The sequence below is a fragment of the Eumetopias jubatus genome, unplaced genomic scaffold (genome assembly GCF_037043125.1).
Source record: "Eumetopias jubatus isolate StellerSeaLion01/CBP00866 unplaced genomic scaffold, mEumJub1_p1.0 scaffold_12, whole genome shotgun sequence".
Taxonomy (NCBI): domain Eukaryota; kingdom Metazoa; phylum Chordata; class Mammalia; order Carnivora; family Otariidae; genus Eumetopias; species Eumetopias jubatus.
In genome coordinates this window covers 52,521,218-52,534,876 of record NW_028274818.1, presented here as the reverse complement: position 1 = coordinate 52,534,876, position 13,659 = coordinate 52,521,218, and the positions used below count along the sequence as shown (strand labels likewise).

At 35.3% G+C, this 13,659-nt stretch overlaps 1 protein-coding gene across 3 annotated transcripts in view; it reads left to right on the top strand.

The window, feature by feature from the left end:
* RABGAP1L (RAB GTPase activating protein 1 like) overlaps positions 1 to 13,659 on the top strand; it is a 754,336-nt gene that overhangs the window by 223,432 nt on the left and 517,245 nt on the right. For all 3 annotated transcript variants that reach the window (XM_028122981.2, XM_028122980.2, XM_088017005.1), the window contains one exon: positions 551 to 701. In XM_028122981.2, coding sequence (XP_027978782.1) covers positions 551 to 701 — 151 coding nt within the window. The remainder of the gene's footprint in view (positions 1 to 550; positions 702 to 13,659) is intronic.

Below are 13,659 nucleotides of genomic sequence, written 5' to 3'. Positions count from 1 at the left end.
TATGCTACTCCTCTAGCAAGGTGAAGTTGTATAGGTTGTATAGGTTTTGTAGGAAAGGTCTAGGTCCTTCATTTAGGGAGTACTTTGGGTGAGGATGTAGGGGTATATCAAGACATGATAGTCCTGTGATCCGCCTTCAGCATTCTGTTCCCCATCCCCTGCCGTACCCACGTCATTAGCCAACTTGCCCTACGTTCATGTCAAGGGATTCAGATGGTTCTTTTTATGCCTTGAAATGCTTCCCAGAAATGTATAATTAACACATTCATTTTTATGAATAAGTTCATAGGATGATTTTAAACAGTAAATGAGAGGAAGTAAAAAATTTCTTGACGGTAGAATAACACGGTTCACCAATAAAGAAGATGGGACTGGGGAACAACGTCCAGGACATCACTGAGCTACTAATGGTATTTCATGCCCTCCTTCCCAGTTTTTCTCTCAACCCAGGCTTACATTTTTATGTAAATTCATTGGCATACTTTTCATAACAACAGCAGTTCAGCCTTGGTGAAGAGAGTATAAATGGTTTGTTTTCTCGTTTTCTTAGGCACAGTAACCTTGGTGCACGACCGAAGGGGCTGTCCACTCTGGTGAAGAGTGGCGTCCCCGAAGCCCTGAGGGCAGAGGTGTGGCAGTTATTAGCAGGCTGCCATGACAACCAGGCAATGCTGGATAGATACCGACTTCTTATCACAAAGGTAGGAAGCTTTTTTCATATTCTTCTCATTGGACGGCATTTTAAGTAAGTACTGTTTTCATAGCTGCAATAAGTCATAAATGTTTTGAATTTCTTTAAAAACTGTTTTGGTGTTGTGCAGTGAATGGTTCTGCCTTTTGTTCTAAGCACTTGTTGTGGATAGTGGTAAACAATGCCTTGGCTTTCATTTTTTTGTGGCATTGGAAGCTATTTACATTTCAAGTGTTTTCAATGAAGCTTTCTTAATGTATGAGATTTATATACAATTATATTTGTACACAGTATAAAATATACTCTAGTATAATTTTAAAATCAAATTAAATTATTTGCTCTGCCATGGTAATGAGACCTCAGTAAGCCGTTGGGTCCAATGGCTACTTGTCCCATGTGATTTAGGAGTGAACCAAGGGAAGAAGGGGCTTGCACACCTTGGGGAAGGAATAACAGTGGTGCTCACACTTATGTATGTGTTTTCATGATATTAGAATTTTCTTGCAATTTGCACGTGCTCAATTACATGGATTTAAAGGTTGTCTAGTTTTAACTTAACCCCCACAGGATATATGAGTAGTTTAAAGCGATTGCTATCATAGGATATTATATATCAAGATACTAAAAATAACAAAAAAACAGAAAACAAAAACACTAATCTGTCCCTTCAAGTAAAAATTAATGTCGTATAAAGGATGACAAAGCAACTACTTCTAGAAATAAACTCATGTTATAGAGAAGGACATTTGAAACACTTGGCAATTTAAACATCACTATGTGAAGTCACACTGAAAGCTATATGTGTTATTATAAAACTCTTAACATCTTAAAAACCTGGAATCAGAAATTTCAAATGTGTTTAAAACTTGTACAAATAGTTGCAGAAAATTTTGGACTGACGGTTAAAAATATAAAAATAAAACACCTTCTGGTTTACTGATAAGAATTCATTTGAGGGGCGCCTGGCTGGCTCAATCGGCAGAACATTGACTCTTGATCTTGGGGTTGTGAACTCAAACCTCATGTTGGGTGTAGAGATTACTTAAAAAAAATAAAATCTTTTTTTAAGGAAAAAAATTCATTTGAGAAAATTGGTAATTTCCTAACCAAATTTCAACAAAATGACTGATGGGTGTGACTGAAAAAAAAAAATGATCCTCCTCTATTTGGGTCTCTGGATCTCTGTCAGTCTTTTTCAGATATGATAATGATTAAAACCATGAATGAAGAAAACTGCTAAACCAACGTATTAAAAAGTAACTCATATTGTATGATTCTGTTTACATGAAATGTTCAGAATAGGCAAATGCACAGAGGCAGAAGGTAGGCTAATGGTTGCCGGTTGCTGGAGGATGGAAGAATTGAGAGTGACTGCTAACAGTTACAGGGTTGATTTTGGGGTGATGGAAATGTTCTGGAATTTCATAGTGGTGATGGTTGAACAATATTGTGAATGTACTAAAAACCACTGAATTGTACACCTTAAAATGGCAAATTTTATGTTATGTTTTATGTTATCTCAATAGAAAAATTGCACAAAATAATACATTTTTAAATGACCCATGTTCAATATTGAATAATATTTTTGCGCAGCATAAGTTTTTCATTGGTTTTATCTTTTTTTATATCCTATCTACATTTCTATGCTTTATAAGATCTATATTTACAGTAGCACTTGTGCATAATAAAAATTAACAAAATAAATACACATGTATTGGAATTTATGGCCAGAAAAGTTTTTATTAATGGAGGTATCTAAGAAGAAATGTCCAGAGACCATAACTCTGGGTGTCAGATCACTTTTTTATATAAATAACAAATTGTATACTTTTAATGGCTGCTTATAGGATAGCAGCTACTACCATACCCCTTTCTCTACTAAGAGGCTTTTAAAATTCATACCTTTTAGGGTTTCAGACTTTGGGAGAAAAAGAATAGTCTCCCACGATGTTATTTATGAACTCCCGACAATATAGTGTATGTCACACGTGATAAAAGCTTTACCATATATACTGAACACCATGGGTAATTTTGAATATACAATTGCGGGAAGGAGTTTAAGATCAAGAGACAGAATGGCAAAAAATGTTTTCATTGAATAAAATATTTTGAGACTCTCTTTCACTCTGAGATCTGGCTGCGATTTACTTTCTGCATGTGAAGACTGGAGGGAGGCGAGAGCCATATTATTTTTTTCTAACAGTAGTAGACAGATCCCTGGGCCTTGCCAGTTGTGAGACTTGGCATCTGTCTCTAGGCATTCCATTCTGAATCACCTGCCTTCGTTCTGTAGTTCCTGTTTCCTGCAGTTTCCGAACTTGAGGAACAACAGCAATCCCTTAATTCTCTGGACTGTAGTAGTGGTGGCAAACCTGAAAGCTAACAGTGGTGTCCCCAGTCTTCTGGTCTTCAGCCCTTCCAGTGCTTCAGTACCTAAGTTCTTCCACTAAATCTCTTTTGAAATACTTCCCTGACTGAACTCTGTCTCATGTACTTGGCACATGCTTGTCACCTTGTCACAAAATGGCTGCTTCGCACCTGGTGGTGTGTTCAGAAAAGAAGGAAGACAAAGGCAGTCAAACTGGACTTTAAGGGAACAGTTCTCCAGGCTGCCAAGTCTGCCCAGGACTTCTGACACCAGCTGCAAGTTTGGGGGTCCACAGAACCATTCTTACTTCATACCAGCTCAGCTACAGGTTTGGCCAGAAAACTTGGAGGACCACTATAGCAAAATGTTAAACTCACAAGTATAGGTTTAGTTTAGTTTTGTTTTTGTTTTTGTTTTTTTTTTAATAGCAAAACAATACAAACCAGAACCAGCCAAAGGAAGAGATATATAGAGCAGAATCTGGGACTGAGAGGATTTCAGATATGACGCTTGCATCGTCCTCAAGGACACTTATCCTTCCTGCATCAATGTGTAGCAGCACGCACTTAGAAAATCACCAAAGGAGGAAGCTCACCAAGCTTTGGACTCCAGGATTTTTATTGGGGTTTCATTACATTGGCATAATTGATTGAATCATCACCCACCTGGTTGAACTCAATCTTTAGCTCTTTCTTCTCCCCTCCCCTGAAGTTGGGCTGATATCACCTGGCTCAACACCTCTAACCACATGGTTGGTTTTTCTGGCTTGGCTAGCCTCCATACTGAGTCCTCTTTTTAACATAAACTGTCTAGAGGCTCACCATGAGTTGCCTCCTCAACATAAACTATCAGATATGGTTGAAGGAGCCCACCCCGAATGAAAAAAAGACACTCTATCATTTGGGAGATTCCAGGGATTTAGAGATTATCTCCCATAAGTTTATACTGAGGCTAGACCTCTCTTTGGCATATCTGAACCAAGCCTGTTGCCCCCCCCCTTTTTAAAGATCCATTTATTTATTTTAGAGAAAGAGAGTGCATGTGAGTGGGGGTAGGGGCGGAGGGGAGGAAGAGGAAGAGGAAGAGGGAAAGAATCCCAAGCTGACTCTGCAGTGAGCGTGAAGCCTGACCTGGGGATTGCTGTCATGACCCATGAGATCATGACTTGTTAGATCACAACCTGAGCCGAAACCAAGAGTCGACACTCAACAGACTTAGCCACCCAGGTGCCCCTGTCTTTTGCCCTTTTAAAGAGCCTTCCCTTAAACCTTAAGCAGCAACTTTTACTTAATCTTTTTGATCAGAATTCTGTTACTTGGCTACTATCTCCCTGGGAAGTTGGGAATTTTCTTTTTTTTAAGATGGGTATATTGCTTCTCTCCTCTACCCACTGAAATATGGGTTTATTAATAAGGATGAAAAGAGAAAATAGATATTGGGTAGACACCCACCTTTCTCTGTTACAGTTGCCTGTTAAGAGAGGCAATAGTTGAGATCTGTTGTGGAATAATTTGTTATAAAAATTAAGCTTAGTAGTTTGTTTATTTTAGAATGGCAAATGTTTAAAAATTACCGCTAGAGATTGACTGACAATGTAGAATTTAAGATAGTTTAATAAATATTTCCACGTTCAGTTTATACATTTATGACTATATAAAATTTTTAATGTTACTTCTATTGTTAACAGTACAATTTATCAAAAACAACATTTTCATACAAACAGTATAGAAATGTGTGGCTCTAATAATGTTCCTTTATTCAAGCTCTCAAGTTACAACATTTCTGTGAGAGGAAGTACAATGGTATATTTAGTTTCATTGTCTTCCTTCTAATAAAAGATAATAAAAGATGAATGTAAGTATCTTAAAAAAAAATTCTGTCCTTTTTCTATGTTTCAGGGTAGAAATTAGACAGCAAGTGCTTGTAGCCAAGAATGTATGTATGTACTTTGGTGGTGAATACATATAAGTTTACCAGCTGCTCAGTAGAAAAAACATGAACACCCAGAGGATTTTCAGTAAGAAGTGCCTCCAATATTTGGTACTTGTTCGTCATGGTTCAGCAATTGGTAGTGTCTTCTTTGGTCAAGTTAATTTTTTCATGTCTTATCAAGGAAATGGCAATATTTCAAGGTCAGTTAATGAAATAGTTCAGCTTGAACCAGTAGTTGCTTTATAAAAACCCTACCAAAGACCTAAGATTATGTAAGGAAGGAAGATTAGTATTTATAGAAAACTTACCTAAGATTTGGCTTCTCTGAAAAAGTAGTCTGTTGGAACATCTGGCTGGCCCAGTTGGTGGAGCATGCAGCTCTTGATCTCAGGGTTGTGAGTTCGAGCCCCACGTTGGGTATAGAGATTGCTTAGAAATAAAATCGTTAAGAAGGAAAGAAAAGAAAGAAAGAAAACTTAGTCTGTTTATCATTATCATATCTCAATTCTCTGACTTATATAATGTTCTTAATCTGTATCATATGGAATTGTTGGGAGGATTCAATTAGATAATCCACATGAAGCACTCAGAGCATGCCTAGTACATGGTAAGCATTCACTAGTGTTAGGGATGAGGAAAATGATAAAACAATATATGCTTCAATGAGTGGCACAGAAAAGTACTATGGGAAAAATAGAGATTACGATGGGTTCTTGAGATCTGTGCAGGTTTCAGGACATCCATTTGAGAAAAGAGAGAAAAGCAAAGCAAGATGCATAACACCCTGTTATCTACTTGTGTAACTAATTCATTCTTTAACTGATCAAACATTAAGATGTCTTTTGTGTTCGACACTATGCTAGGTACTGGAGGTATAAAAAGAGTAATCCTACCCTTGTAGGAGTTAACAGCCCAGTGGGGGAGGCAGTCAAGAAAGTGGAGAAATGGTGATCACATGGTAAGTGCTGGGACAGAATTATGAGCAAAGTGTTAAGGGAGCAGAGTAGAGCAGCCAACTTTGCCTAGGAGCAACGAATAGGAGGATATATTTAGGCTGAGGCAGTGCCAAGCATAAATAAAAGAGTTGTGAAAGCTCCTGCCATGGTCCGGTTGTGGGAAGTGCAATATGACTCATGGGGGCGCTCTAGACTATAAACTCTCAGCAAGGATTGTGTCTGGATTTTGCTTACTGCTGTAATCTTAGCATTCAACCTTAGGACTGCCCTCTAGCTGATGCTAGAAAACAATTGCTGAGGGAATTAATGGAGTGTGTGGGTATTATGGGAGTGATGGGCATTATGTCTAGTGCTTTCTTATGTTCTTTCCATGTAAGGCTGACCACTTTGGTGATGCAATTCCCATTTTTACCATTGAGGAAAAAGGAGGTGCAGTGAGATTAAGAGACACAATTACTAAATAGCAGAATCAGTTTTTGAACCCATAAAATAGAAAACTCTAAAAGAGAAACGAAAGGGATAGGGCATTCTTACATTTTGTCTTTTAAAGATCCTTTGGAAGGAAAAACTTGTTCTCTGTATTTTTCTCATTGTTAACCATTAAAGATAAAAGGCTAAAGAAGTAAAAGCAGTACTATCCCTTTTCTCTGCTTTATACTATTCGTTATATAGAAATGAAGTTTATAAACTAGGTATTATTCAGTTTATATCAGGAAACATGTATAAATCTTACAAGTGGTAGAAAAGATCTAAATAGTACTTTATAGAATCAGTTGAAAAGTTCTAAAACACCTAACTTCAAGCCATCCCTTTTAAGATGGGTCTTCACAGTCTATCCTTTTTAAAAAAATATTTATTCATTTATTTATTTCAGAGAGAGAGCAAGCATGAGTGAGGGGAGGGTCAGAGGGAGAAGGAGAGGGAGAAGCAGACTCCCCGCTAAGCATGGAGCCCAACTCGGGGCTCAATCCCAGAACTCTGTGATCTTGACCTGAGCCACCCAGGTGCCTCTACACAGTCTATCCTAAAGTGGCCTGAGGCTTTGACCATTGTCTGCTGCTGCATGATTTCTACCAAAGTCTGAGGGCTTCAGCACTGTTTTTGGATCAGTGGCAGACTTGTACCATATATTCCTGAAGTCATTGCTTATAATTGATATTTCTTGTTATTCCTATGAAATTAGCATTCTTCATAATTTTGAGGTGATCTGAAGAGACAGTAGAAGATTGTGACCCTGTTTACCCTGTATGATCAAGCAGACAGAATTTAGAGCTTCTGAACTGAGGGTTAAATATTAATATCTGGCTTGAGGAGCCACTGAATAATGATTACATTTTCACATATTTAGCAACCATTTGACATGGGGGAGATTGTGTGCCTTTACAGCAACTTGAATTTTATGTTGTTTTACAGTACCATATGTGTAATTTTAAAAAAGATTTTATTTATTTTAGAGAGAGAGCGAGTATGATCGGGGGAGGAGCAGATGGGGAGGGAGAGGGAGAGAAAATCTTAAGCATACTCCATGCTGAGCGTGGAGCCCAACACAGGGCTTGATCTCTTGACCCTGAGATCATGACCTGAGCCGAAACCAGGAGTCAGATGCTTAACCCACTGAGCCACCCAGGTGCGCTGTATGTGTAATTTCAATAATTACATGACATGTGTGGTGTAGTTTATCTATCAAGTCTGCTGATTATTATTTGCATAACATGGCAAATACTGGATCATGGTCTGTGCTCTTTTGTAGAAGTGATATAATTTGTCACATTCATACTTTACACTTTGTTAAAACCAAAACAAGGTTTTAATTGATGAGCTTTCAGAAATAACATCATCACAAGCCATTTACCACCACCACTTGAATTCTTGTTTTTTTTTCTGAATGAATCTTCTCTTCAAAAAATGTATGTGTGTATGTGCACACACAATGTCTTTTTAAAGGATTTAAGTTCCAGTGCTAGATTGATCTAGATTTGAGTCTTACCCCTCCCACATATTAATTTATGATCTTGAAAAGTTATCCCAACTTTCTAAGACTCAGTTTCATCATTTATAAAGCAGGGATAATAGTAATACCTTATGGGATTGTTGTGGGAATTAAATAAGATGATAAAGTGCTTGGCACATAGTAAGTATTCAAGATTAGCTTCTACTGTTTTTACCAATATGATGTTACATCATGAACATGGGTTAACAGTGATGATGGGTATTGGTGTTGGTATATATTTCTACTTTAATATGTGTATTAGACTACTTCCAGTCACATAATTTTCACTAGAGCACATGATGTAAATAATAGCTGTGATGGAATTGAGAAGGAATGTTTTTAGAAGTATGAAGTGTCTGACTTGTCTTTTTGTTTTTTTGTTTTTTTTCTGGTTGGTGAATGTCGTGGAATATTTGAATCCTAAAACTTTGACTTTGTAATGATTGTATGATTTATTATTTTAGTGATTATGCATATTCAGGTATATCATAAAGTCAAATGATGTTCTCTAAAAACCACTCCTAATGATTGTCTGGTATAATCAAGACTACAAGGCAGGTATTAGTTTCATTCACTTATTAATTCATTTATTCATTCAGTAACTCTTTATTGAGCAGCTTTTATGGGCCAGGCTTTCTATGGTTTCTAGGGCTGTGTAGATGAAAAGAGTTCATACCCTTGATGAGGGTAGCCTAGGGAAAGCCAAGTCTGTGCATGGATAGATTGAGTATGATACAGATTATAATAGGTATCTTAATCAAGTGTGTGGAATACAAAAGAGGTAGTCTCAGCTCTGCTTGGATGAACCAGGGAAGAGTTCACAAGGAAGAGGGCGTCTGAGGTGGAAATTAAATGTCTGAGCAGGATAGGAGAAGGGAGTGCCGTATAGAGTTTGCTTATGTAATGATTCAGCTGCCAGTTAGTGACTGGGATTGTGAAAGGAGCCTTCACAAGTGAAATCAGTGTGCTCTTTCCTTTCCTCACTCCCCACCCCTATTGACCATCCACTATTCATGGGTCAAGGCTTGTCCCCTTGTTAAATGGGAAAAATATAATAAAGTTTATTCTTGTTAGAATAAATATTTGAAGTGAAAAACTTCAGAAAATATGACATATCAAAATGATATCACAAGAGAATATTTAATTGGTTACCTAGGGTTGATGTAATAGAATTTTAACAAGTAATATTATAGGTATTTGAGTACTTATTGTATGCCAGGTACTGTGCTAGGATGGTAATACATATTAATTTTTAGAATCAAAGAACTGAAAAAATACTATCTTGGCTAAATATTAAACAGTATAAGCTTGCAAAGTAGAAGTCTAGTTTTATAAACTACAGAGAGTGTGTACTCAAACTTCTATCAGAACCAAAAGGGCAGTAGTTGCAAATAATACTTTGGTAGTTGCTGCCAAAAACCTCTTTTGGAATATAAATAAAAAACAACCATGAGACTGGCCTATTTTAAGATTCTGCAAGTTCTCTACTTTCTTGAGCATTATTTGGACAGGTGAGTCTTCACTGTGTTTATTCTTGTCAGGTTATTGGTGCTGCTCAGAGTAAAGCCTGCCCTCTCTCTTCTCCAGTGTATTATTGTATCAGATGGCTTTTAATAAAACATGTAGGTAAAGAAAATGTTTTACTCTATTTTGGTGGAACATACTATAATTATAATTACTGGACATTCTCAAGAGGAGATGTTTAGATTGGTATTTTTCTTATGATTGAATAACATTTAGAGAATATTTAATTGAAAAGTCAAGTAATGGTATCAGTTACAGATTTCTTTTATTTGATAAGGTTTCACAACTGAATTAAACTCTGTACATAATGTAGCCAGGTAGTTGTTTGCTTTTTCTTTACATGGTTTATTTTTTAAAAATTCAGTGCTGTATGTTAGATAACGCTCAGCACTAGATTTCATCAAGAGGCAGGGCACTGTTTAATTACACGGCTGCTCTGTTCTCTATCATCACCTTGTCTAGTTGTAGGAAATGAGCTTTTTGATAGAATGGGGTTATTCCAGCTGGGTTTGTATCATTGGTATGTATAAAAGCCACAGGCTCTTGTACTGAATGGTACATTACTGATATAGCCATAAAATTTACAAAAATTTCTCCAGAAAATTTATAATTTTTTAAAATGTACTAACCCTCAAAATAAGGTGGGCAAACAGAATAAAGAGTATTCACTGTGCTGTAATGTAAATGCCTTAAACAGGTAGATAGCAGAAGGTCTTTGTTAAAGGAAAACAAGAATTATTGAAAAAGATTCTTTAAGAAAATGTATGTTATTTTCTCTTTTCTTGCATAGTAAGGGCAGTGGTTTCTTACTACATAATTATACCTTGCTTATTATTTTCACAGCATCATTTATATCAAATTTTTTTTCATCCTCTGAGGACTTTCATTTTCTATGATATCTGTATTGACATTTGCATGTATCAAAACTACAATTATATGTGAATCTGACATGCACTAAAAGTCTTTCCCCCAGCATTGACATTTTTCTGTAAAAATTTAAAAATATACTTTCATGTGCTTAAGTGACAGTGTTCTGTTTCTAGTAACAGATAATGTTTTTGTTACCCTTTAAGCATAGTAAATAGTTCCCAGGTAAATTAAGGAACAGGCGATCTTCTAATGTTACCTTTATTTTCATATCATGGAGTTAGCGAAGGAGTATACTGTTTTCAGGGAAGTCTTTTGGGTTATTGAGCATAGATCATTCAGTAGCATAAAAGTTGTATTATTATAGCGTTAGAATTAAGGATAAGAGGAAAACTGATATTTTTCCTAAATCATGCAAATTTTCAAGAGTCTGGGATTATAGTATGACTCCTGGATCCCAATCTCATAATAACCTTTTTTCCATAATAACTTTGTTAATCTTACCTGCACTTGTTTCTAGAGTATATTTATATTTTATTGGGTAATGTGGTATGACGAGTTTTCCCCAGTTTTTGCATTGACTTACTTTTTCATTCAAACTTATGTTTACATCTGTTTACCATTAATTAGTATCAGGGTTAAAAAAAGGTGCGACAGTAGATATGAGACAGGTACCAAAAATCCACCCACCTGTCCCCCATATTGCCCATTTCTTATCACATTTTTGTAAGTTACCAGTTTCATTTTGTAGGTTCTTGTTTGATTACTTCATGAATCATTCTCAGTATCTTTATCCTTTTGTGTCTCATTATAGTTTATATTTGCCTCTCTGTCATTTCTTCCATTCTGTTACCTGCTTCCTTTTCTTAACTGTCCATAACGTAGCTCTAAAATGTGTTTTTCATTATTTGGTATTTTATATTTGCTGGGTTTCATTTTTCCTATGAATTTCTCAGTTTAGGTTGCTTGTTAGTTGCATGGCTTTTAGTTGATTTTTAAACTGACAGGACAGTAGACTGTGTCATTATAGAGAAACTGTCATTTTGTTTCTCCAAACAAAATGTACTTTGTATCCCCAGAGCCTGGCACTAGCCTTGAGTATAAATATTTTTTGAATGCCTACATGAGTTAAACTATAGGCCAGTGCTCCATGATTAAAAAAATAGAAGGGGTTAATTGGGTATGGGATTATAATTGAAGAATTATATTAGAAGTTAAGAATGTTGGTTTTTGTTTTTTGGGGTCATTGTTTTGTTTTGTTTTTTTAATAGAACACTTCAACTTATTGACCAGAGCTGATTAAACTGAAGTCTCACTTTTTTCATCACATTTAATGAGTAGCTAGGGACCAGATGCAAGACTAGTCATTGAAAAGTTGTCATCTTAATTTATTCAATATTTTCATTATAAGATAAATAATTACTTCTTTTAAGCTTATGGAGTAGATATGTAATTGTTAATATGCATGCACAAAGACCCCAAAATATGATACATCTCCTATTGCAAACTCATGTCCTATTTTCTACTTCCTTCTCCCTTCAATAGAAAAAAAAATAAATGAAAAAGCCAAAGGACCATTGAGTAAATTTAAGATTATTGTAGGCCTTAGAAAAATTCAGTTTCTGTGAGAAATTTCTTGAGCTTCTTCCAGAAGATACTAGATAAATACCATGTTGGAGATATGGTTGATACTGCAAAATTTTTTCAGACTTTAAAGCGATATTCCATAAACTGGCTTTTGATTTAATTAATATATTCATTCCATAGACTGTTTCAAAATAAGTATTGTAATTCATTCAATATGTTGTTATTTAAAAAGAATAATTGCACCATAACAATTTATTATGATTCTCATTTGGTTGTTTTTTCTTTCTATTAAATTTTTACTTTTTCTAGATTCATAATTTTATCAGTAATGCTTCTATTAAAAATACAGTTGGTTCTTTTTTATATACAAACTTTTATTCCTAATGAATGATGAATAGACTAGGTAAAAGTTGCCCAAAACTTTTTTATTGCGGGGTTGGAATATTATGGATATGCATACTTGAGAGCTTTACTTGTTACTACTGTCAGAATAATTCAATCACTTCTACCCTTTAAGAGCTGATCTCTGACATGTTTATGAAAGCTACTTAATCTTTTAATAGATGACTAATTTTCTGAAGACAGCATTATGAAGCTTTTACCTTGATAACCTGCAAAAATGATGTGAAAAGGAGCAATTCCATTTAACTCTTTAAAACTTCAGTTCTTGTTTGAAAAAGTATAATGGAAATTTTTGATTGAAAACAACAAAAAAAAGAAAGCTTATTTTAATTTTTCTACCATCTGTCTATTAGGTACTTAGATACTCTGGATAAGATTCCATCTCTTCATACAGATTATGTAATTACAGTCTGTAGCTTTCCTACTTCACTTTCTAGGGACTTTAGATCTTTACTTTGAAGAGTTTCAAAGGTCACAACATCATTGCAGGGATGATTTAGGTATGTTTTCAAAATGTCTTTCTTATTTAGTCCTATAGAACTGATCATGCAGTCAAAAAGGGAAATTGATCTTTATTACATACTATTTAAAATCAAGATTTTCTGAGTAAAAGAAGAAAAACTATGGGAGAACTTAAATGAAGGATTGAAGGGATTCCCTTAGATAATCTACATACTCCTTTTTCCTGCTGGGGTTGGTGATATATCTTTTGGTATTGACCTATAGTTTTTCCAACTTATTTTTACTGTGAAAAGACCCTTTCCCATTGAAAATAGATTGAGCTTGATCCTTGGGAAAAGATGATACTTAGGAATACCATGAGGAGAATCACTCTTTGTCCCAGTGGCACAGTGTAGTCTTGCATTAAGTGCTCTGGGACTAATTAATCAGGAAACGACTCTAATTAAAAAGGAAACTGCTCATCAGCTGCCTGCTCAGGCTATTTTACAGAAAGAAACTGTAGACTTAGCTACTTGCTATCCAGCTTCTAGCAACATTCTTTCACTGCTTATGTCCTAGTTGAAAGGAGTGATTTGAAAGATTTCTAGCCAACTTTATTTTGTAGTGGTAAACTTTGATATTTAATGGACTTCTTTTTAGATGTAAATTTACATAATAGCAGTAATTTTGGAGTTAAATATTTTGGTTGATCTGCAAAGTTTTTAACTTGTAATCTTACCATGTTTTTTAAGTCCTGGAACAAACCATGCTACTTAGAAATAATCTTAGTAGACAATATTTGGGTATGTATGTAGATATTTATAAATATAAACACACACACATGTATAGTATGTGAGATTAAAATCAACATAAATAACAACTATTAATGAATTTATTTAAC